Source organism: Pteropus vampyrus, unplaced genomic scaffold (assembly GCF_000151845.1).
Source record: "Pteropus vampyrus isolate Shadow unplaced genomic scaffold, Pvam_2.0 Scaffold40, whole genome shotgun sequence".
Classification (NCBI taxonomy): Eukaryota; Metazoa; Chordata; class Mammalia; order Chiroptera; family Pteropodidae; genus Pteropus; species Pteropus vampyrus.
Window position 1 is genome coordinate 4,941,114 of NW_011888821.1, and position 25,768 is coordinate 4,966,881.

Genomic DNA, 25,768 nt, shown 5'->3' on the forward strand with positions numbered 1-25,768 from the left:
TTAGCTCTCCTGCAGTAATATCATTGACATTCACTCTTCCCAAAGCTACATTGTCATGTGGAGGACCTTAGGGTGTCCCAAGCTGACTCTCATGGAAGCCCAGGTTGGTGAGAGGCTCTCTCAACTCCAGTTAATGTGGGGGTTGCTATGTGCCCAGAAGAATCTAAACCAGCCTAGGGAAATCAGACAAGGGATTTCTGAGCAGGTGAGGTTAAATCCAGGGCTGCATCGAGTTAGCCAGGGAACAGGCTGGGGAAGAGGACTCAGTATGGATGCCTGACCTGGAAATACTTCCAGGGACGATTTGTCCACCACTCAAGGTCTTCCTTAGCCCTTCGCTTCCCTTGAGAGAACAGACATCTTCGAGTTGGAATACAAAGACCACGGAGTCCTGGTTTATAATTTATGAATAATGATAACAATAGTAATACTAGTAATAATAAAACGTTTAGTACTAACTGTATGGCAGATACTTTATATGTATTTGTATTTACATGCACACACCTGTGCACACTTATTTTAATTCTCTCTGAAGTTTCTGAAGTAGGTACTTTTATCATCCCATTTTATAGGTGATAAAACCAGGGTGCAGAGAGGTTAAGTGACTTGCCCAAGGTCACACACAAACAGAGCCAGCCTGTCTGACCTCAGAGCAAACATTTTTAATGGCACAAGACTGAAGCGAGCTGCCTTCTTCATATATAAATGCCCCAAGTACTAACTTGAAAGAGTTTTGAGAGAAATGATAGTCGAGTATGATTCCGGCTGGTAAGTTTAGAACCCTGTGCTTTCCCTGTTGTGCTCAGGATATTCTGGGTGTGTGTCACCTGCAATTAATTACTTTGTGAGTTACTGGAGTCGTTTGGGCTGTTTTCCTGGCTCTGGGTATGAAGTGTGGGGGCCAGCATGCCACTTTGAGTGGAATTTACCAGGTGGCTAATGAGATGGGTTTATAAAGGATATAGTGAAATGGTGGGAACAGGGGAGAGAGCACTAAACATCAAACAAGCTTTTTATAGCGCCCTGCACCCCCCCGCCCCATTCAGCGGGTAGACGAGACACCACACAGCTCAAGTCAGAGAACAATAAAGGAGAAATGCAGACATCCTGGAATTTGAGTCTCTAGGCAGCCCTTGGCCTGTCTTATTAGGGAAAATGGCTGGAAAGAAAGAAAGTAGTCAGATTTCCCGAGCCAGGGAGGAGGCTACTGTTTTCTGAAAAGTATTGGAAGACAGGATATGGCAGGAGAGCCCAGGGCGGTGAGTGGGTCTTGGGAAGTGAGTGTCCTGGTGGCTTGTTTAGAATGCAGCGTCCAGGCCCACGCTGGAGTGTGCGTTGATAAATTCTGCAGCAGGGCTTGAGAATCTGCTTTTTACTTTTTACTCTCCCCCCAAATGTATTAGTATGTGGTTTTCTGCAAGCAAAACATTCTCCTTCAAAATTGCATACAAAATGCAAAGTCAAGAAGTGACATCGATACATTTCTACCATCTAGTCCTCACCTCACATCCAGCCTTCACCGACTGCCCCTGCAGTGTCTTTTCTTGCAAAATGATTGCGTCCAAAATGATTTGTTGCATTTAATTGTCATAGTTTCTCTTTTTAAGTCTGGAATAGGTTGCCTGTTTCCTTGACTTTTGTGACCTTGACATTTTTGAAGATTATAGGCCAGCTTATTTTGCAGAATGGCCCCCAGTTTGGTTGGCTTAGTGTTTCCTCGTGGTTTGATTCAGCATGTGCATCGTCGGCAGGAATGTCACAGAGGTGGCGCACACTCTTCTCAGTGCGTCCTAGCAGGTGCTGTGTGGCTTCAGTTTGTTCCATTCCTGATCATGTTAACTTTGATCCTAATTAAGGGGGTGTCTGCCCCCTTCTCCACTGCAAAGTTACCTTTTTCCTTCTTTGCAATTAAGTACTTTGTGGGGAGGTAGTCAGAGCCTTTGTAAATATCTCATTATGCATTAGACTTCCATTTCATTTATGGATTCATGGATTTCGATTTTATTCTGTGGCTCATAAGCCATTGCAACCACCGTATGTAGCTGGTCTCCAGAGGTTTTGGACTGAACTGTCAGGAAATGGGGGTCAGAGGAGGCTGGAGACTGGCTTCCTGAATGGCTCCTCCAGCTGGTTCTATTCCAGGAGTTCATGTGTCCCCTGGCCACACTGCAAGAGCCCTGGCCTAGGCTTGGGCGTGTGGACTTCAAGTTGCCCAGATACCAATCCCAGTTCTGCTCCCGGGTGACCTTGGCTAGTCACCAGCCCCGCCGAGCCTCCATTTCCTCATTTGGTCAAGTGCAGACAGTGGTGATACTTTATGGTTATGGGCCAAAATGAGATAAATAAGATTTGTCTGCTCTCCTCAAGGCTTCACAGTCTAAGTTGGGGAGATGAGCACAGGCCAGGGGTCTTAAAGTGTCAGACTTCTTGAGAGAGAGGCTCGTCTGGGGTGTGCTGGGGGCAGAAAGGGAGTGGTCACAAACCCCAGATGGGTTAGCAGGAAGGGCTTTCGAGGACTCTTGCAAAAATTGGAGGTGTTCACCAGGGAGCTGGGTGACGGGGGAGTTGCAGGCAGAGGGTCACATCAGCCTCAGCAAGGCACAGGAGTCAGAGCCTGGCTGCGGCGATGACCGTGAGGAGCTGATTGCCAAATCCTGGTGAGAGGGTGGGGTTCCGTGTTGGCCTGCCATCGGAGCCACTCCGGGAGCCCTGGACAGCTGCAAGAGAGGAGGGTACAGGAAAGCCTGGAGCAGGCTCCCCACGATGGCCCTGGGGCGGTACCCTGAAAGGCATCCTTGATTTCCTACCTTGATCCCTTGCTGCCCGATGCTGCTGGCTGGCTGGCTGGGTTTCATTTCCCCAAACCATCTTTGATCGGTTATTGTAGTACAAAGGCCTTGTAGGAGAGTGCTCAGGTTCCGACTCTGGAGTATACTGCCCAGGTTTGAATCCTAGCTCTGTCACTTGTCACTTTCCAAGAAAACTTGGCTGACCCTGCTCCCCTCCTCCCCCAGTCAGTGCTGGACAGTGTTAACTACCAATATCATTGTCATGGTGTAGATTAAAGGGGATGGGGATGCAGGAATATTCTGTGAAAGACATTCTAAAAATACATGCTGTGCTCATTCTAGCAATGGGCTGAGAGGTCGTAATGGCTCAGAAAAGGTGGTGGGTCTGGAGCTGGGGTCTGAGGAGACTGAGGAACACAAATGAGTTTTCAGCTTCGACTGTGTTTTATTTTGCGGTGAGCTTGACCTCGAGTTCTTAGGAGTGGCTGTAAACACCGCAAAGCCGGGCAATTTATTCCTCCCTTCTGCCTTTCGTTGGTGGCTACTAGGGACAGTTGTCACTTTTTCGGATTGCCTGGTCACTTAGCCATGTTCTTCCAGTAGTCAGGCGCATTCACAATTAGTGCCTACTCGGTACCTGCGAGACAGTGGATCTGGGGTACCCTAGTGCCAGCATCGGGCCAGGAAAGCAAATTCCTGTAGGTGCATCGGTGGTGTTTTAATGCCTGTGAATTACCAAATGCACTTCACAGGGTCGTGGTGGTTTTGTTTTGAGTAATTATCCTTTGAGCGGTGCTGTCTGGGGTTGCCAGTTGTTTATTCTGACATGGGGGACAGGCGTAATTGCTGTGACTTCGAAACATTAATTATTGCAGTCATTGGAAGCTGTCTGAGAGGTACTTGCCGCCTCCTCCATGATTTGCTTCCTTTCCTGAGGCTTTTAAAGAAAATGACAGGGTGGCCAGCAGACTTATTTGAGGCGGAGGGTGGGGGTTGGCAAGGCCTTGTGGAATCCTGCAGATGAATGTCTGAACACTTCTGTCCCTTTGCCACCCCCAGCCCTCCCAGTCCTGGCCATCGTCCTTTCTTGCCTGGATGGGTGATCATAGATCCCTCTGGTCCGCACACCTGTCTGTTTCCACTCCGTACTCTTTTTGTTTTTACCACATAGCATGTCATTCCCCTGGCCGCCCTTCAGGCTTAGAATCAAGTCCACACTTCGTACTGCGCCCAGGGTCCCCCAGGATTCCCCGCGCTGCTCCAGCCTACATGGCTTCTCCGAGTTTCGGAAATAGGCGCAGGCCAGCCTGGGGCCGGACGCTGGCTTGTTCCTTTGCCCAGAACCTCCATACCCACAGTGTGGGCTGAGGTCTGGCTTTATCGGCATCCCCAGGGGCCTTGGTGGAAACGCTGAGTCCCAGGCCCCACAGACACTCCGCAAGACCGCCAGGCGAGCCCATCCCACCCCCCCACCACCGCCACATGGTGCACTTCGTCGCTTCCTTCAGGTCTTGCCTCTGTCACCTTTCAGAAAGGCCTTCTCAGATGACCTGAAATGCCCCCTTATTCCGTATCTCTTTTCCTTTTCTTATTTATTTACTTTTAAATTTATAAGCTTTTCAAGGAGCAGCTTTATTTTTATAATAACTTGGACAGAAAGTACAGAGTTCTTATATACCCCTTCATTGCCCTCATCTCCAATTTCCCTTATTATTAGCATCTTGCATTGGTGGGGTACGTTCGTTACAATTGATGAGCCAATATCGATATGTTATTATTAAAGTCCATAGTTTACTTTAGGGTTCATTCTTGGTGTTGTACAATCTGTAGGTTTGGACGAATGTATAATGACATGTGTCCACCATTATAGTGTCATACAGACTAGTTTCACTGCCCTGGAAATTCTTCACGTCCCACCTACTCATCTTCCCTCCTAACCCCTGGTAGCCACTAACCTTTTTGCTCTCTTTACCAGAATGTCATGTAGTCACACAGTATGTAGCTGTTTCAGATTGGCTTCTTTCACTTAGCAATATGCATTTCTGTTTCCTCCACGTCTTTTCATGGCTTTGTAACTCATTCCTTTTCATCACTGAATAATATTCCATAGTCTGGGCGGACCAGTTCGTTTATCCTTTCACCTATTGAAGGGCATCTTGATTGCTTCCAAATTTTGGCAGTTACGAATAAAGCTACTAAAGATTGCGTGCAAGGTTTTGTGTGGACGTAAGTTTTCAGATCCTTTGGGTAAATAGCAACAGAGAACACGGCTGCTGGATCATATGATAAGAGTAGGATCAGTCTTACAGAAAACCGCTAGACTGCCTTCCTAAGCGGCGTACCGTTTGTACTCCCGCCAGCAGCAAATGCGAGCTCCTTTTGCTCCGCATCCTTGCCAGCATTTCGTGCTGTCAGTGTCCTGGATTTTAACTGTCCCAGCAGGTCCGACTTGCTTTTAGCTTTTATAGTCCTTGTTATCGGAAGTCTGTTCGCCGGCCGGTTTGTGCACCCGCCCTTTATGAGTGTCACTTACGGAAGGGTGGAAGCCTGGGCTTTCCTGTTACCGCCTCCGCTTCTGTTGCCTAAACTCTACCTGGCACATAGTAGGTCTCTGGGAAGGATTTGGTGAATAAATTGTGTCCTTTCCGCCACAGTCTCGTGGGGTCCTCAGGACTCTCTCATTATTCGGATGAGTGAACTGGGGTGCAGAGCGAGACACCCGCTCCGCACACACTTGGCTGGACACGAAGCCGCTCAGGCTTAGACTTGCAGCTTGACAATGAGGGACCGAGGGTCAGAGACTCCAGTTGCTTTGGGCACGTTACTTGTTCTCTCTGTTGTTTTTACCTCTGTCCCTAGGCCCAAACTGAGGATCACAGTACCTCATAGAGTTGTTGTGAGCATTCAGCGAATTAATACATGTAGCACTGCATTCATTTGGTAATGAATTACCCACAAATTCCACAGATTAAGACAATGCATCATCTCAGTTTCTGAGGGTCAAGGATCCAGACGCGGCTTCGCTGGGTGCCTCTCGCTCAGGTGTCTAGCAAGGTTGTGGTCGGGCTGTTGGGTGGAGCTGTGGTCATTTTAAGGCTCCACTGGGCCTGGAGAATCCACTTCCGAGCTCGTGCATGTGGCCGCCGGCAGACCTCGTTCCTTGCGGGGCAGGCCTCTCCACCGGCTGCCCAGGCGTCCTCATTACAGGGCAGCTGGTGACCAGAGAGAGAAGGGAGAGAGATGGGTGTCATCGTCTTTTTATCACTGAGCTCGGAAGTGGCAGTGCATCACTTCTGCTGTTAGAGGCAGAGTAACAAACAGTCCGCAGTCAGGGCTGGGCGTTACACGCGCTTGTGAACGCTCAGGCCACTGGGGGCCGTTTTAGAGACCACCTCCTGCAGAAGCTTTCAGAACGGTGCTTGATACCATGAGCGCTTTGTGAGTTTAGATGGTGCAGCTGCCGCCACCACTGTTATTACTACTGCGACCAGCACCTCTCCCCACCATCACCGCCGAGCTGGCGTCCAGGGGCTGACAGGTTGTCTGGTGCTGGGTTTTCTGGTTTCCTATGCTGCCTCCTCCAGTGACTCTTCTGCTCTGCATCTCGTTCCCAGGGCTGGTTGGTCTCCCACTGGGTGTCTCGTCCCCGGAGGTCAGGGTCCTTGTCTGTCTCATGCAACCTCATGCCTCCTGCGCCCAGCCCTTGTTCAGTGGGTGCTTTTTGATCTTGTTAGTAGAACCACTTTCGAGAACCGTGCAGGTTGCAAGAGCACACTCTGTGCTTCTGGGGGAAAGCAGACGTTTAAAGCAGAAGCCCATGTCCTGAGCCCATTTTGTGTGAATCTAATTCATATCTCTAAAGAAAAAGAGGAATTATCGAGTGCCTCTGGGTGCTGGGCACTGACTAATGCACCTTACACTCGCTGTCTCTAATCATCTCCACGTTGCGAGTCTCATTTCCTCCCCTCCCACTGGGGAGCTGTGGACCCCTGGCTCAGGGAAGCCACAGGACCGCTGGCCCGTGGCCCACCGCTGGGCGGGTGAGACTGGTATTTGAACCCAGACTCGTGTAACTCTAGAGCTGGACACCTTGTTTTCTCTCTTGGCTTTTTATGTATAAAAGATGCAGTATTTTCCAGTAAAAGCCGGCCAAAATTTAAGTTCTGATACTAATTTGAACAAACTGAAAAAAAAAAAAATGAGACAATTAGGAACATTGATTGGATATTTGATGCTGTTTAGTTAATTTTTTAGGTATGATGCTGGTTGGAGGATTAGGTTTAAAAAAGGACTCATTATTTAGAGGCAAATCCTGAAATTTTTATGGACGATGTCTTGTGTCCGAGGGGTCAGGGGTGTGGGTAGGTGGGGATTGAAGAGAAACGAGACTGGCAGCGAGTTGGAGAGCTGGGTGGTGGGTACGTGGGGGTGCACTGTACTGTTCAGTGTGCTTTTTCGTATGTTTTTAGCTGTCTGTAATCAAATGGCACATCAGCATACCGCTAGAAAGCTAGCTGAGGATATCGAAGAACCAGAGCTGGGTCACCTCCTGGGAGATGGTCTGATGAGATGGTCTGATCTGTTGGCTCAGAGGGTAGAATGGAATCTTAACTTTACTTCTCAAGTGGTGTACTTTGTACCTATGCCAACAGAAAAAGAAGATTAAAAACAGGGAAACAAATGGCATTCTACAAGACTGGGGAATCTTGTCCTTGTTGTTTACGATGCATTCGTAGCACCTAGGTCATTGTCTGGCTCTCAGAAAAGACCTGCCGAATGAATGAGAATGAGTCGATATCTTTTTGTGGCAAACCCTCCAGCCCCCACCTGGCTAGGAAGAATGGAGTGGCCGATGCTGTGGTTAGCCTCATCAGTGTTTGGTAGAGGTGAAATCCACTTGTCTGGCTATATTCATCCCTGCTTTGTTCTATATGGATTATAAGGCATCTTATGCTTTAAATGTGAGCAATCAATTTTCAGAGAATTAAAATGTAATAAAGTAGGTGCAGCCAGAATTGAGTATAAGCTGGTTTTTGATTCAGAAGTTAAGTCTGGATCTTGGGAAGGAGACCTCAGGCTCCTGACACTGAACTTGCACGGCGTGCTGCGGCATGCAGAGCTCTGTACGACAGCAGCCTGAGCAAGCCAGGCTCGACTGGCCTCGTTCTGCTGACATCTTATAGACGGCTCACTGAGTCATAGATGCCATGTTTCAAACTGAATTTTGAATTGGTGACAGGCCTCCCCCTTCCCCAAAGCCACGTTTAAAGCTGCACCACTGTTTATAGTAACATTTGCCTAGTCATCTTTCTTAAAAGTGAAAGGGCGTTAACCATAGAGACAGAAAGTAGACTGGTGGTTGTCAGGAGCTGGGGCAGAAATGGTGAATTGTTTCATGGATATAGAGTTTCAGTTTTGCAAGATGAAGAAACTCCTAGAGATGGATGTTGACAGTGGTTGCACAACAATGTAAATAAACGTAATGCCGCTAAAATGTACACTTAAAAATGGTCATGAGAGTAAACTTTGTTAGGGAGTATTCCAGCACTACGAGTATCCTATCACAATTTAAAACAATTTTGGAAAAGAGAACAGTAAAGAGATACTGAAACAATCTGCTCTGTCGGAAACTGACGTTGTTACTGTAATTGTTTTCCTACTCTGGTGTCTTCTTTAGCTGCGTGTGTGCGGCCACGGCCACGTGTGTGCGGCCACGGCCACGTGTGTGTGGCCCCTGGTTAGAAGCACATACCTCCTGCATTGTCATCTAGACAAGCCCAGTGGGGAACGGCCCTGTCTTCTCCTCCCCTCTAACTCACTCTTTTTTTTAGTAACTGGTTTTGGTTTTAATTTATATGCAGTGACATTCACTTTTTAGGTGGATGGTTCCATAAGCTTTAACACACACGCAGATTAATGTAACCCTGCTACCACGATCTGATGCAGAAAGGTCTTTCACCTCTAGAAATCCTCTCCCGCCACCCCTTTGTGGCCAGACCCTCCCCTCACACCTAACACTTGGCCCCCAGTGGTCGTTCCTCCACTCTCATAGCTTTCCTTTTCTAGAATGTCTTTTACACGACTGCTTTCTTTAGCATAATGTTTTTGAGACTCGATCCAAGTTTTTACATTTATCAATAGTGCATTTCTTCTTATTGATGAGCAGTATTCCTTTGTAGTGATGTACCATAGTTTGTTTAACCATTTACCTGTTAAAGGATATTTGAGTTGTTTCCAGTTTTGGGTGCTTATGAATAATGCTGCTATAAACATTCACGTACAGATTTTTGTGTAAACAACAAATTTTCATTTCTTCAGGAAAAATACCCAGAAGTAAGTGGTTGGGTCATATGACAAATGTATATTTAACTTTATAGAAAGCTGTGATACCATTTTCCAGAGCGGCTTAACTGTTTTGCATACCTGCTCCACATTCTCCCCAGCACTTAATATTGTCACTAAAACTTTTTAGGCTATTCGAATAGGTTTATAGTAGAATCTCACTGTGTTTTTTAGTTTTCATTTCCTTAATGACTAATGATGTTTAGCATCATTTCATGTGCTTATTTATTGTTTGTATATCTTCTTCAGTGAATTGTCTATTCACATTTTTTGTCCTCACCACTTTTTATTAGTCTTTTTTTTTTTGGTTGTTTTGATAATTCATTACATATTTTAGATATGTCTGTACGATTTATAAATATTTTTTCCCCAGTCTGTATGTAGCTTGTGTTGTCATGTTCTTCACAATGACTTTGACAGAGCAAATCCAATTTAATAATTCTTTTTTCTGTTACTGATCATGCTTTTGGTGTTATACCTAGGAACTCTTTACCTAACCCCAGTTTAGGCATGAAAATTTCCTCAAAAGTTTTATAGTTTTGTTGACCTAAACAAAGAGGTAAACTGAGACATGCTCAGAAAGGTGCATTTGTTGGGGAATAGCAGAGGAATTGCAGTTTGGGAAATGTAAACCTGTAGCAAGCTGCAGGGGGGTCCGTTGTACCAGTTTTCTGTAAATCTGGCATTTATGGGAAATCGGTCTCTTATTCTTTAAGTTTTTGTCGTCCTGAGGGCACATGTGTGAGATTTTCCATTTTATATCCTCTGGTTTTGTTTTAGATGGAAATTCTTTCAATTTTGTTGTACATTTATCTGTAGTCTAATTTGAGCTAATATTTGTATAAGGTATGAAGTATTAGTTGAAATTTAGTTTTTTGCACATGGAAGTCCAGTTATTCCAAGACCATGTGTTGAAAAGACAATCTTTCTCCTGAATTGTCTTTGTATCTTGGCCAGAAATTCCTTGGCCATATTCGTGAGTTTATTTCCGGACTCTTTGTTCTGTTCTGTTGGTCTGTGTCTATCATTTCGCCTGTACTGCATTCCTTGGTTGCTGTAGCTTTATAGTCTTAAAATTAGGTAGCATACATCCTCCACATTTGTGCTGCTTTTTCAAAATGATTTTGGCTATTATAGTTTCTCTTCCTTTCCATATGAATCTTAGAATCAGCTAGACTCTATCTACAAAACAATCCTGCTGGGCTTGCATTAAACCGATTGATTTGTTAATTGACATCTTCACTATTTCGAGTCTTCCAATCCATGAACCTGTTATTTTCATGTATTTACTTCTGCTTCAATTTCTTTCAGCAGTATTTTGTAGTTTTCAGCATTCAAATCCTGCATGTTTTCTTAGATTTATACCTATATATTTCATCTTTTGGAACAGTGACAAAGACTTCTTTTTACAATTTTGTTTCCCAGTAGTTCATTGCTGGTAGTGCATAAGAATACAATTAGTTTTTGTATTTGACTGTGAAAAATTCACTTATTAGTTCTAGGAGCTTTTTGTAGATACTTGGGATTGTCTAGAAAATTTTGTCATCTGCCAATAGAGACAGTTTTTTTCTGCATGCATCCCTTTTTGGTCTTATTTCTCTGGTTAGAACCCTGAAACCTGTGCTGACTGGGAGTGGTGAGGGGGCATTTCCTTGACTTTTGCTCAGTCTTATTGGGAAACCATGCAGTCTTTCACCACTAAGAATAGTCTTAGATGTAGGTTTTGGTTTTTGGTTTTTTTTGTAGCTCTAACCTACTCTAAATATATATTTTTTCTAGTGCACTAGTAAAATGTCTTGACGGGAAATTAAAAAAAAAAAAAATTCTCCTAATTCCATCATTTAGAAATGAGTACTGTATATATTTCCAATGCACATATATAGCATAAGCATATGGAAGGGGATATAGTAAGTGTGCTTTTCTTGTGCTTGGCCGCCATCACACAATGCCGTATCGTGAATGTTCATCCATGTTAATAGACACACGTATTCGTCGGACTTTTGACGGCTCCGTAGTGTCCTTTTATAGGTGGATGCACCATAATCTACCCACTCCTCCACTATCAGAAGTTTATTTCGTAATCGGTTTCTTTCTGATACGTTTACAACATCCTCGTGTATGTTTGAGACTTCTGCCCCTTGTCATTTCCTGAACATAGTTTCCTAGGGAGTTGTTTAGTCAACAAGCATACAGTTCTTGAGGCTGTTGATTCGTATTTCCCATTCATGCCTCTGGCAAAACTTCCCTGCTCATCTTGCCTCCCACCTGTTTAGGTGACAGCACCTGACGTGTGACTTGTGCAGGGCTGAAAGCCTCTGCTGGGGCGGGCTTCGGCCACTTTTGCAGATCTGAGGCCTTTCATAGTTAGAGTACGCTTAATTAGTTGATCCATTTTGTTGTCTCATGAGGCGTCAAATAAAAAGGCATTTTTATTTGATAATTATAACAGAGGTCTGTGTAATGATAAGAATGAGAAATTCTATATGGTTCTTCTGTCTATAAATTAAAGTCCTGTTAGCTGGTTGTAGATTAGTTGCCCAGAGTCTAGGAATTATTTTCTTGGGACATTAATGTGTTGTTTCTAAAAATACCTTGGGCTGGGGCAAGAACTCTGTAGTTTGCCAAAGCCTCCAGTCCCTGTTCCCTCTTGTCTTACAGCTGGGTTGCTTTCCTCACTTGCCTGGCCTGTCTGCTGTGGTCATTTAAGTCTGTGTTCCATCTTAAGAGACACGCTGTGGCACAGGACTGTTATGAGCAGCAGTTAAAATAATGGACTCCATAGAAACACACATGCACACACGCATGCATGCCCAGGTCAGACTCCCACTTCTGCTCTGGCACCACAGTGATTTAAGATGTGGCCACTGGGGAGACCGGGCTGAGGGTACACACGACCAACCTCTTGGTATGATCTTTGCAACTTCATGCGAATCTATAGATACTTCAAAATAAAAATTAAAAACCAGAAGGGCCTCATCCTGTCTGTGGGGTTAGGAGCCTCTTGCCTCTTCGAAGGAGTCAGTGCGCCCTCCAGGTGTTTGAGTTTCATTGGGAAGTGGTTCCAGTGACCTGAGAGTGTTCATTTCCCACAAAAGGCAAGCAAGTTCATTGATACGAGCTTGGCCAGGTTGACTTCATGGCTCCCAAAGGTGCCAGCCCAGTGGTTTGATATATTCTCCATGGCTTCTCACCATTTTGATGGAAATCGGGTTTATATGAAAAATCTTGGCTTTTATCTCTGAGGCCTGATACTTAGAGTCTTAAGACGCGATTAAAAGATCCAAACCAGAAGAAAATCAGCTGCTTGAAACCTTTCAATGCTGGCTGCAGTCACAGATGAACAAGGAAGCCGAGCGTCGGCCTGTGAGGTGTGAGCAACTGTGAGGAGACGGGGCAGCCAAACGTTGACACGACTCGTCTGTCTGTCAGCTGAAAAGAACCTGCTTGTTTTACCTCTTTGGGACGTTCTGCCATGAACCGTTGTTAAATTATGCCACATAGAAATGCACATAAATGGCTTGCTTTCCGTAGCTTTCAGATCATATGTGACTTGAATTCACATGCGGAGATTAGAACTAGGCTGGGATGAGTGACAAGACTCTGGCTGAGGGAACCCAAGAAAACAAGCTGTAAATCCTTGTACATTGGGGAATATTTTTCCTCCCACAAACCTTTTCAGGACTTGTTTGTTAGTTGTTTAGCTTCAGATGTTTGCTATTCATATCACAGACAGAGAAAGTGCAGACACCTATAGAAGCATCTGTGGCAGGCTGTCTAGGAGGAGGGTGATAATTAAGGGACTGCGCTGTGCTTTACTCTCTCGAAAGCTGCGGAGATGAATGTGGAGTGCTCAGGTGACACCTAAGTATATGGTAGTGTCTGCAGTTGATGCGGATGTTCTTTTTGCCAAAATGTAGTGTAGAAAAGCAGAATACAAAGCGCAATCTTTGCGGGCTGGCGCAGTCAGATGCATTGCAAACAGACGACAGAACCAGCGCTGGGCGGTCTCAGGCTTTTCCACTGAGTAAATTGTGGCACATCCCTATCAAGATGGGCCATTCCCATCCATAAGCAGATCGAGTTAGAAGCTTTCTGTGGCGAATTGTTAAATGAGACAAATCCAGTTGCAGAAAAATTTGTAATATGAGCTGGTTTTATAAAGTATTTGAGTGTATCAGGTTCGTAGTGACTAGCGTGGAGGAAGGTAGGAAATGTGCATACGAAGCTTTTAACGTTGATTGTGGTGGGGAAGGGGCGAGTGGAACAGTAACCAAGGGAAAAAAGACTTGAAGCAAAAAAAATTAAAGGAATGCGAAAGATGTTTCATCCGCAGAAATTATATTTAGATGTATGTGTGCATGCTTGCCTAGGGAGAGGTATGACAGGTTAGCTATAAAAATGTTGGGTTTATTTCAAGCTGTTGGATTTTCAGCTGATTATTAGGCCCTCTTAAATGTTTTCTAATTGAGTATTTTGCAATGAGCCTTTTCAGTTTTAAATGTATTTTCGTAATCATCAAAGAACCCCAGTCATAGAGCTCTTTTCATTGTGAGGAAGTACTCTAGCTTGTTTAAAGGCACTCAGGCTTGAAACCTTTGAGGGGCGGGACAGAAACAGGAAATATGGAAGCGGCACCTCTCTCTGGGGTGGTAAGAAACCAAGTCCAAATCTTAAGACCTTCAAAGCTCTTCTGTGCCTTGGGAACCGAGTATAAATAAACAAATGCATGCTTGATTCAATGGATAAATAAACAAATGCATACTTGATTCAATGAGGTCACATGTGTAAAGTCCGAGCTAGGTCATAAATACTCAACAAACTGTAGTCTTCTTTCCCAGTCCCCACATGGTCTTCCTTAGCTAGAGTACCTGGGGAGTGGGCTCAGCAGAGTGGGGTTTTGTCATGGCCCGAGATCCGTGTTTCACAGCACAGTCGTATGTGGGGGTGGATGTGAACCTGGTTAACCGTTTCTCCTCTTTATGTCTCCTCGTCTGTGAAATGAGTGTTGTGATAATACCTTGGAAGGATTAAATGAGATACCTAAAGACTTGATGTGATGCCTGGCAAACTGAATATTCAGTCCGTGTAGCGGTTAATAAAAATATTAAGAGTATTGCCCAGGTTGAATACAGTCCTTGGTACGTGCTTCTGAAATGGAGAGAATATTACAGGTCCAGAATACACACCTAACAGATGGATAGATTCATATAACCTGAGCACAGCAAATGTCATCATCCTGAATTTGTGGGCACTAGGAGCAGTTAGCTTATTTCCATCATGAAAGAACAGTTCTTGAAGGCATTCTGTACATGTGCCCTTCACCGTTTTTTCCAGTGAAGATATTGAAAATATATTAATATTTATAAGATGCACATTGCATATTTTTCTTTACACAGACTGCCCCTCCCCCCACCCCACCTTGGTTCTAAATTGCCAATTAAAAAAAAATATTTTTTAACATTCTTGTACCTGCAGGGAAAATGAGGTTCTCAAAGTCCAGCTGAAGAAATATGTAGGAGCTGTCCAGATGCTGAAAAGAGAAGGCCAAACTGCTGAAGGTAAGGGGGAGACTGCGCCGGGGTGGGGAGAGGGCCAAGCCTTGCGTCTTCATCACCCCTGAGCCGAGCACGTAGTAGACACTCAACGTGCGATGTTGAATTAGAAAAATAGGATTCTGGAAAATTAATTAGACGGAAAACCCTGCTGTATATTCTTGCCTAACTTAACATTGTAAGACTTACTCGCTAGATTATTAGCGACAGTCATATCAATTTGTGTACTTAGGGAGTTTTATGTCTAGAGTCTGCAGATAGTTACAAGGTAGTGAACCTTGCAGCATGATTAAGTCGCATCAGGCCGCGGGCGGAAGCGACAGAACGCTGCAGTGGTGGAGAATAGAGCTCTGGACTTAGGCTGCCCGGCTTCCAACCCCAGCTCTGGTTAAGTTCCTTAATCTCTCTGTACCTGAGTTTCTCATCAGTAAAGTAGGGTTAGTTGACAGCACCTACCTCATGAGGCAGTCCCCATGGACATCTTAGCATAATGCCTACCATCGAGTAAGTACTGAGAAAACTTTAGCTATTATTAATATTAATCAGAAATACAGGTAGATAGAAAAATGATCAGTTTTTCAAATGGGGTGGTGCTGTATGCCTCTTCTCTCCACAGTTTTGCTACAGCATGACTGTCGTGAGTCTACTAAATTCCTCCTGGGCTAGCCCGATTGGTACCCGGAATGCACTTAGAATAATATCTGATATGTAGTAGCCAATCAATTAATGTTGGCAGTTAATAATATTAGTACTTTTACCATCTCACTTTACCTCTTACAGCCCCTTCGTACAATCATAAAATTAGGATTAAAACAGTATATACTTCACCGGTCATTGTCATGAAGACTAAATGTTGAGTGATATAATTCAGATAACATGCTTGAGTCAGAGTCTGGGTAGAAAATGCTGTGGTACACAGAATAGTGGTCCCCCAAAGACGTCTGTGTCACCGTCCCCAGAATCTGAATGTATCACCTCCCATGGCAAAAGGGACTTTTCAGGTGGGATTAAGTCGAGGATCTTGAGATGGGGAAATTATTCTGCTTTATCCAGATAACCGTTGTGTAATCAATCACAAGGGCCCTTTTAAGAGGTAGGCGGGAGGGTTAGGGAGAAGCGGTGACAACAGCAGCAGAGGTTGGAGTGGTGCACTTTGGAAATGAAGGAGGGGGCCGCAAGCGAAGGAATGTGGATATCCTCCAAAAAATGGAGAGGGCAAGGAGATAGATTCTTCCCTTGAGCCTGTAGAAGGGGTGCGGCCCTGCTGACACCTTGATTTTAGCTTGTAAAGGCCATCTGTGACCTGTGACCTCCTCAACTGCAAGATAATAAATCTGTATTGTTTTAAGGCCCCAAATCTGTGGCAGTTTGTTACAGTAGCGATAGGAAGTTAACATAACTTCACTTAAATTGAGGTATTAACTTTGTCATTGATGCATCATCTTTGTCATTATCTCGTGGAGCTCGTGGTTGGAAGGCTGATGTTTTTTGAAAGTTGGGTTTTTGGTCAGAGGTTCCCCAGTGGACAAATTTGGGACCTCAGAGGAGACCTGTGGCCTTTGATTTGCAGCCTCACCTGGAACAGGAGAGCCCCCCTCCCCTTCCTTTCCTGTGTCTCTCCCACACCTGTGCATGGTATGATTGTCTGGTCAAGCAGGGGAAATCCTTGCCTTGGTCCCTATTTGTCCCACCCCGGGGTCACTGGTACCAGTCCTGGTAGATGGTTCCTGTCACAGCCTGCTCTGGACGTTAGAGGTGAAGCCCCCAGGGCTGTACAGTTGTGGCCCCACTGTTCAGTGGACCCTTGGCATCAGTTTTTGGATGTGGTCAGTGGTCATGTGTGCAGCTGGGGTGGCTGGTTTCTCTGCATGTCCCACGGGAGGACATTCTTATGAAGGTCTTTGTTGCTGAACAGAACCTTGCTAGGTGCTGGGCTTCTCATGGGCTCTTCTGAAGGAGCATTTGCCTATAAATCAGAGCTTGCTTTTCATACTAAGGAAGAGATTCTCCTACCAGGAGAATCCTGCTGAACATAGCATTCCAGAAAGACATGGGTCTGCCCTTGTCATGTGGCTTGAGTTGACTCCTTCATCTGCCTGTGCAGAGTAGACATCTGTGTCCCCCATCGTGTCAGGTCCCACTCGGTCCATTTCTCATTTGACCAGCATCCTCACTCAGCATCAGTCCTGTGACATAGGTGGGCCTCCACCCTTCGCCCTGCACTTGACCTTAGCCGGCCAGCTCCAGCTGGGTCCCAGGGCTCTAATAGGCTGTTGAGAAGAGTTCTTTCTTTCTGTTGGGCCTGGAAGGCTGGGGAAATTATCTTGTCTCCATGTGGAGGCTGGGAATGAGGCCATCACACACAGAGGAGCTGAGCTGAGAAACGAGGAGGAACTGAGTTTTGATGAGGTCCTTCAAGCCCCTGAATCCAGCTGTGCCTGATGTGACAGTCCAACCTTGAATTTCTTGTTAATAAGAACAATAATTGCACTAACCTCCCCTGCCTCTATATTCAAGCTTGAATTGAGTTTCGATAGCTCATATGCTCCATGACAAACAACTGGCTCTGTATTGGATATGGAGTCCATCCCGTCCTCGTGAAGGGCTCTTATTTCTCTGGGATTTGTCTTTCCGAATGCTCAGTGTCTGTTGCCGTGTCGTGGGGCTCTTCCTCCCACCGTCCCTCTCATTAGGTAGACTCCACTGTTGTCATCTGTCCTGGCCACCAGAGTCCTATTCCGTAGCGATGGATTTTAAGGCTGCAGCTCTTGTCAGCATCTCCATTTAATTAATCTGCCATAGGCTCAGGGACAGTGGGAGAAGAAATGGCCTGTTGCTGGTGGCACTCAGAATAATCAGGAGATACAGGGAGAGGAACTTGACAAATGGGGGAGGCTTGAGAGCAATTTTAAAAGTTTAAGAAACAAAAGAATTAAAAAAAAAAATAGGAAGTTATCAACCTCTCTTGTGTGTCGCATCTCTGCCCGCATGTGGCAGGCTCAGTGATCCCCTGTTCCACACTGCATGTGCTTCATGCTTTCAGTTAGGAAGCTTGGTTTCCCTGGGTTCCCAGAAAATAGGGCAGGACGGTTGAGAAGCTCGATTCTGTGGGGATGGGCGGTCGCGAGTTTGTGAGTCTCTTGAGTCTTGGAAGGAATGTCCTGTAGCTTGTAAGCGTCTACAGTAGGAAGAATCTGGCAAATATGTATCTGTTGGAAGTAACTGATTTTCTTGTCGGTCATTAATTGGGATGAAGAGACCATGTTGTACCTTCCCTTTTTCTGAAAGGTGTTTCTGGTTTTCCTGCAACACCTCCCCCGCCCCCAACCATGTACACACATGTGTACATATGGACATTTACATACATATGTGCACACACATATATCTGTATCATTTACATCTATATCTGTCTATGTATTTAGAAAGATTCGATCGAGTTTAAGGAATTGGCTCGTGCCTTTGTGGAGGCTGGGAACTCGGAATTCTGCCGGGCAGGTCAGCAAGCTGGAGACCGGGGAAAAGCTGATGTTACAACTTGAGTCCCAGGCAGCATTTTCTCTTCTGGGGACTTCAGTCTTTTGTCTTCAGTCCTGTAGCGGATTGGATGAGGCCCACCCACATTACGGTGGGTAATTTGCTTTACTCAAAGTCTACTGGTTTAAATGTTAATCACATATAAAAAACACCTTCATACAGACATTTAGACTAGTGTTTGACCAAATATCCAGTGACCCAGCCATGTTGACACATGAAATTAAGCATTACAGTCATCCGCCTAGAAAGAGGCCAAGCCAGAGCTACCACCCACATCTATATACCACCTCAGAGGTGGTGTGTGACAGCTAACCAAGAGATGCCCGCCTGTGTCGACTGGTCAGCATCTACCCTTTATTTCGAGACAAATCCACTCCATTCCCCTCTTCTCCCTGCATGACTGAAATCTAAATTTTGTGCCATCAGCCATACAGGGGGCCAGGTCAGAGCAGGAGGGACTCCGAACTGGTCATCAGCCTCGGTGGAAACCTTACCGTTTCTCAGTAGCAGTGCTGTGTGTAGGCAAGGAGTACAATTGGCATTTCTTTCTTCTTCCGTGAAGAAGGGAAGGAGCTTGAAGAAGGGATCGCAGAGCATGGAGGCAACAGACAGGCACAGGCTTTCCAGTCGGCGTGGCGGGGGGGCTGGGTTGAACTTCAGCTCTGTCATTTGCTAGCTACAAATTCGTAGAATAAGTTTTTATCTCAGAGCTTCAATATTTTCATCTGAAGAGTAGAGATAATAATGTCGACTTTACAGAATTATTTGAAGTTTCAAAGGGATGGCATTATAAAGCACGAGGCAATTATTGAAGTCATTTTGGATTGGAGATGCATTCTGAAGGGCCTCCAGGGTGTGGAAGGTCAAGGCACATTAGCAGAACACCTGAATAATAAATTCTGCAAGTAGGTGAATAATTACGGTCATAATTGTAGAGTAAACCTCTCTGAAAGCTTTGTAATTCATTATCCTGTAAAACAACATTTGTGTGATTAGCTAGTGTCCTGACCTTAAATAAATATCCGAACATGTAGCCTTGGTATGTTACTCAGCACTCAGTACTGGTAGCCCCAGGAAGACGTTCCAGGGACAGTGGCCCATGCTCTGATTTTTTTTTTTTTAATTAGAATTTACTGGAAAAGTCCAGGGAGTAATGTACTGATCACCCCCAATGTATTCAGCACCCAGAATTAACAGGTGCTTTTCCATATTTATTTTAGATTAATAAAGAGTATTAAAAGTTCTGAGTGCTGTTGAAGGTGTCCTTACTGATTGTACCCACAGATGTTTCCAGATTAACTCCGATAGGCCCAGCTTGGGTGGCATGCCTTGCTTTAGCTAATCCTGGGGACTTAGGGGGTGGGTGGCAGGTTAGAACTCTGGAGGGCCAAGCCAGGCTCACGTGTTGGTGCCTGGAGGGGGCTGAGGTAGGAGCAGCCCCATCCAAACACACTGGGTTGAGACTGAGAGAGGGGCGGGCCCCTAGAAGTAGGATGGATTCTGACGTGAGAAAAGAGGATGGTGGGCGGCAAAAACACAGATGACCACGCAGCTGGGGTGACATGGGAGACGCTGGGAGCTCCAGGACTTTTGTGTAGGAGAGGTTTGGTGTTTTAGTTGGGAAGGGGGTTGGAGGCCTTGTCTTGAGGCTGCATCTGCATAGCATGTACTTTGTTTTTACTGAATTTGTATGTTTATTTGGGCTAGTGTATCAGGTAGACTAGATTTGGTTGATTAAAAAAGAAAACCCAAGTAGTAACAATGACTTTTATAAGGTGTTTGTTTGTTTGTTTGTTTGTTTAATCTAACAAATCCAGAAGTATGTAGTCTAGTCCAGGGCTAGTGTGATGCTTTTATTATTGTTGAGAACTCAGGCTGCTTTTTTTATTTTTTTGCTCTACTATCTTCAGTAAATGGCTTTTTATCTTTATGCTTTCCTCATGGTACCTAGTTGGTGGCTGGTGTTCCACCCATCACATCTGTATTTCAGGAGGGTAGAAGCAGAAATTAGGAAGGGCAGAGAGTGCATTTCACAAATGAATTCTATAAGGATTTAAAGCTTTAAGGATAATAAACTTTCTTTAAGGAGATTTTCAGGACCCTCCTCTCCCCCAATAACTCTTAATGACAGCTCTTGGGCCTCCCCTAATTGCAAAGAAAGCTGGGAAATGTGGTTGCTTAATTGGCACATAAAGAAGGAGGGACGATTGACTATCGGATAGGTAGCCAGCAGCCCCTGCCCAAGCTGGCTTTGCAGAGGGTGAGGCTAATGGAAATTTTGTGGGAGGGGTAGCGGCGGTTTCTGAAATCCCCCTAAGCCACCCTTTAGTGCCATCACTACTGGGAAAAGTGTCATCAAAGATACATCGCTGAGAGAGGATCCAGTCCGTGGTTTTAGAAGTGACTGTCTTCCTGACGATTCCATAAGGGATCATGTATTTGCTAAAGCTGCAAGATGCTTTCCTCTCCTAAGTCATCGCAAAAGCAGTTGTCTGGGAACACCAAATATCGATTCATGAGTTTCATTCATTTCCCTTTTACTGTTAGGGAGGGCACACAGACCCAGAAACAGAACAGGAGCCCTTGGGGCACTTTGGCTCTCTCCCTGGAGGCCTAGGCCAGGCACATATTTATTATTGTCATCACTACTTTCTAGGGCTGTCTGGGCATTGTGCTTGTTGTCGTACAGTTTGTCAATCAGCGTCTCTCTGGGTGTTCAACTTCTCTGCTTTTTGGAAGCTGACAGGTGGCCTGTTTTGTTAAATGCCACTTTGGTTCTGAAAACTGCTCTGTTTTACGTTTCTAATTACAGCTTTCATAAAGCAATTGGTCATTTTGCTTTGCTTGAGTGGGCAATGATGTCTTGTACCTCGGCTGACAGTGACTTGTCGAAAAAATTTTTTTTTCATGGACTGAAGAGAAAAATAGACAGCCTGTAAAGAGATAAAGCCCATCTCTTGGTCTGGGGTTATTTCACTGGTTTGTGGCCTCAATTTCATTCTTTCCACTTCAGTAGAAATACACTGCCTCTTCACCCTCTCCGTGGAGCTCCTTCTCGCCTTCTGCCTTTTATTCACTCTTGTCTAGAATCTTCTGCTGACCTGGCACACCCCTGATTTGCAGTCAGATGTCACTGCCCCAGGAAGCCCTTCGTGATTTCCCACCATCGTTTCCTCCAGTCGTCATTCCCAGGTCTATAGTGCTGCTACCTATTTTATACTTTAAAAATCTTTATTTTTTCCTTTCTTTACTGACATATTAAAAAACCACTTACCAGGATTTAAGTTTTGTGAGAATAGGGACTGACTTGTTTTTGATACTGTTGTGTACCCAGCATCTAAAACCAATACCTGACACCTGGTAGGTGATCGGTTAATGTTTTCCGAATGAATGAATGAATGAACGAATGAACGAACGAATGAATGAATGAATTCATTAAGTACCTTATAATAGATAATATGGATGAAGCACCATATGCCAGGCCCTATGCTGGCTGCTTGATAGGCACCCTTCCTGTGAGGTCGGTACTGTTATCATCCCCACATTACATGTGGGGAAACGGAAGCTTAAAAAGGCCATTGAGAGCATATTGTAGGGCCAGACTGCTTGGATTAAAGTCACTGCCATCCACTGTGTGAGTGTCAGATTGTTGTCGTCCTCATCGTCAAGCACTTTGTCCAAGGTGCCCAGCCATTGAGTAGTGGGCCAGATCATGGATGTCCTGAGACGAGTGAATGACACAGTATCTACCACTGTGGAGCTCACAGACTGGGTGACAGGGTAGAGACAGTAACCTGGGTCCTGGAGAGGGAGTACCTGGAAGCCAGTGAGCAGAACAGGCAAGGATGTGGACTCGAGCCATGTGATGCGCTACTTGGGTGCACTTGACCCGAGTTACTGAGAGGCATCTTAGATATGTGCTATACCCCAAACTTGTCACCTTGCCAGGCTCCTCATTACCCTTCCATTTCTCTCCGACTTTTTCCTCATAATCTCATTGTTTTGGGGGCCCAATCCCTCCAAAAGAGCGCTTTACTTCCCCCAAGTGGAGCCAATTAGACCAAGCTCAGCTCTACCTTTAATTACTCTTGCCTTCATTTGCATTTGTTTTGTCTCATTATAATGCCATTAGCAGAGTGCAGGGGTCCCATAGCTGGGCAGCCGGGAATGGTGCATGCACAGTTTTGAGGCCTTGCTTCTGTGGTCTTGGCTTCCTTCTGAGTAAAATGAAGGATTTAGAGTAGACAATAAGCAGACATACACCCATGGGCCAAAAGCAATCTGCTGAACTCATCCATGGCTTGCCTTCAAATTGCTTTTTAGCAACTTTATTGTTGGAAAACAATTTGTGTTTACTTTCCTTGTTAAAGTGAAATCATATTCATTCTAGAGAATTAAAAAAAGATAGACGAATGGAGAAGAACACAAAAATAATTTATAAACCCTGAGCATTTTTAAAATCTAGTAATATAGTCTTACAGATAGGTATAGTGCTTTGTTTTATGAACATGCTTGGGATAAACACACCCTGCCTGAAGGGCTTGGCGATCTTTTACCCTCTTAGCTGACACATAGATTTTATGGGCTAAGAAGAAAGCTCATGGCATAACTCCCTCCCCACCCAAAAAAAATTGGTAAGGATTTTAATAGGAAAATCAGGCAGTGTTACAATGTGAGTGTAAATTATGTCAAGTGCCTGTCAGTAACATGTGTGCCAAGGTGATGGGGTGGAGTTTGATGGGCATGCAAGCTGGCTACTGCTGTGTTGTCCCCTTCCTCACCTCCTTTCCAGAGTAGGATAGGACAGCATGCATGAAGGTGCCCATAGTGAGAAGTGTTAGAGCATGAATGTGTTTGGCCAGGAAAGCTCCGCCCTTTGCCAGCAGTGCGACCTTGGCAGATTACCAGGCTTTTTTTTTTTTTTTCCTCTTTGTATGTTTCATTTTTTGATAGTTTCTATTCCTGAGTCTTCAAGTTCATTAATCTTTTCATCTGCAATTTGCCAGTGACACTGTTATGTGGCCACACCTAGCTGCAAGAGATGCTGGGAGGCTTTGTCTCTGTTTCTACCCAGATGGCCAGGTAGGCACCCAGCAAAAAAATGATGTTTTTCTTGCTAAGAAAGAAAGAAAGCATGGCTGTTAGGAGACACCAGCCATTTCTGCCACACTTCTAGTTTAGCTGCTACTCTGCTTTTGGTTAACAAATGAGAGTTGGTGGTACTGGCTTTGCTAGCAATGGCAGTAATGGGATCAGTTTCATTGGAGAAATGGGGAGAAGTAAAATGTGGAAGATGCTCTCTACTCAGTACTTTGAAATTCTCTCCCTTTTTGGATGAAACAGTCATCTTTCTCTTTATGTTTAAGAAGTAAGGTAGTCAATTACTTTGCGTCCCATGCTTAATTTCTTCTTTGAATCTAGGGTGTCCTTGTGGCATGGAGGATTAGATTTAACATGGGCCTATGTCCTATTGATCAGCTACTGATCAGTACTGAGAGAATTTGATTAAATCGGGATTCAGACTCAGGTCTAAATCTTGGATTATTGCTCAACTACCATGTCATTTGGGATGGCATAAACTCAGCCACTTCATATGTAATATTTGGATAATGGCTACCTGGCTCAGGTAACAGTGGACCCCAGGTTTACAAACTTCAGTTTTAAATTACTCTTTCTGTGTCATTCGGTCTCCCACTGGAAGAGGAGAATAAAATTTATTTTCTTGGCTTCCCATAACTTATTACTCTTTCCATCTTGTTTGGACAGTTTCTAGTATGACAGTTGACATCAATTAAATATGAATTATACAAGGTTCCTTCTGTTTGCAATGGTAAAAATATTAGTTAAATGTATTAGAATTGATTTTAGTGAAAGCAATCACTGCATAACTTGTATTTTATACATTTTTTATTTAATATTTTATTGGAATTTTTAAAAGTAAATTATATATACTCTTTATAACAAGTCCAACAATACAGAGATGTATAAAGAGATTAATAATCTTTCCCCACTTTAGACAACCAGAGTTAATAGATACATGTAAACTTAACACAAATCTGTACTCTACAAACACAGATATACCTGTTCTATCTATTTCTTTTCCCACCCCGCAAGATGGGATTACAGTTTCTATCAGGGGTTGGCAAACTGTGGCCCATTGGCATGTCATCTGTTTTTGTAAATAAAGTTTTATTGGAACACAGCCACACTCATTTATGTATTGTCTGTATGTGCTTTCTCGATATAAGTACTAGTTCAAACACAGAACGCATGGCCTGGAAAACAAAGTATGTAATATCTGGCCCTTTAAAGAAAAAATTTGCTGACCCCTGATCTACTTTGCCTTTCTCAGGTGATAGTATATTGCTCAGCAGTCACGAAGCTTCCTCCAGATAAATAGATACAGATTCGAATCATTCTTTTTAATATTTGCATATTAGAGTCCATTGTGGCTGCTATAATTTTTAATATCATTCTACTGTCGGTGGCATTGAGGTTGTTTCCAGGTTTTGGCCACTACAAGCAGTATTGCAATAAGCTCTGAACACATGTATCTTTATATCCTGGGGATTTCATTTTGGTGGGCAAGATTTATAGAAGCGTAGTCACTGAGTGAAAGTGTAGGTTCTGTGCCCACCAGTTGCCTTTGGTTTGAAACCAATATGTCATGTCATCAAATGTCCTCTCTGATCTGACATCTTTTTTTTAGGATCTGACATCTTTTATAAAAGTGGTTTTCAATCCTTTTTGACTGTGGCTCACAGTAAGAAATACACTTTTAAGCATATACATTCACATATATCTATGTAATTAAGACAGTCTTCCTTGACCACTACTTAACCTTTACTGCATACAAAACATTCTCATGTTTTATATCCTGTTCCATTCTAACAAACCAGTTGTGACTCACTGAATTATTTTTGCCACCTTACTAAAGTTATAGCCTGCAGCTTGAAAACATTCTTTTACAGGAAGGGGTATTCTTCTGGAATCTTGTAATCTAGTTCAGAAGTTTTGATATTTTGTCTGTTGGCCAAGGCCATTCCTCCCTCCTTCCCTTATTTAAGGTCTAAACATTGTTCCTCTTACTGAAAAATCATACATATTTTAAAATGTAATATTTTTATAGTTGTAAGGTGGGACACAGACCGATTTCCTTTGGCAATGGGAGTTGTCCTTTGGTCATCTGAAGAGAGTGCACCTGGGGGCTTTGCCACCATGCAGTATGGACACACCTGTTAGCCTATGTCTCACAGGTGATCCGTCCTCAGGTCTAGCCTAATCACTCATACATCGATTCTGACGATCCCCCGACCCCAGCATTCACGTGCACATGCACGTATGTAAACACACACACACACACACACACACACACACACACACGGCCACAATGCCCACTGTGTCCCTTGCTTAGGGCTCTGTGGGCTTTGGCTTAGACCAGCCATGGGAAACGTGATTCTCCTATTCCCTTAGGAGCCATTGAAGTCTGCAGCCTTATTTTAGTAATGGAACTGCCCCCGCTGCTTTTGGCAAACAATAGAAACTACTGAG

The 25,768-nt window shown here is 44.4% G+C and overlaps 1 protein-coding gene across 3 annotated transcripts in view; it reads left to right on the plus strand.

The window, feature by feature from the left end:
- SNX29 (sorting nexin 29) overlaps positions 1 to 25,768 on the plus strand; it is a 283,033-nt gene that overhangs the window by 170,320 nt on the left and 86,945 nt on the right. For all 3 annotated transcript variants that reach the window (XM_023529637.1, XM_023529638.1, XM_023529636.1), the window contains exon 12: positions 14,607 to 14,689. In XM_023529637.1, the coding sequence (XP_023385405.1) occupies positions 14,607 to 14,689 (83 nt within the window). The remainder of the gene's footprint in view (positions 1 to 14,606; positions 14,690 to 25,768) is intronic.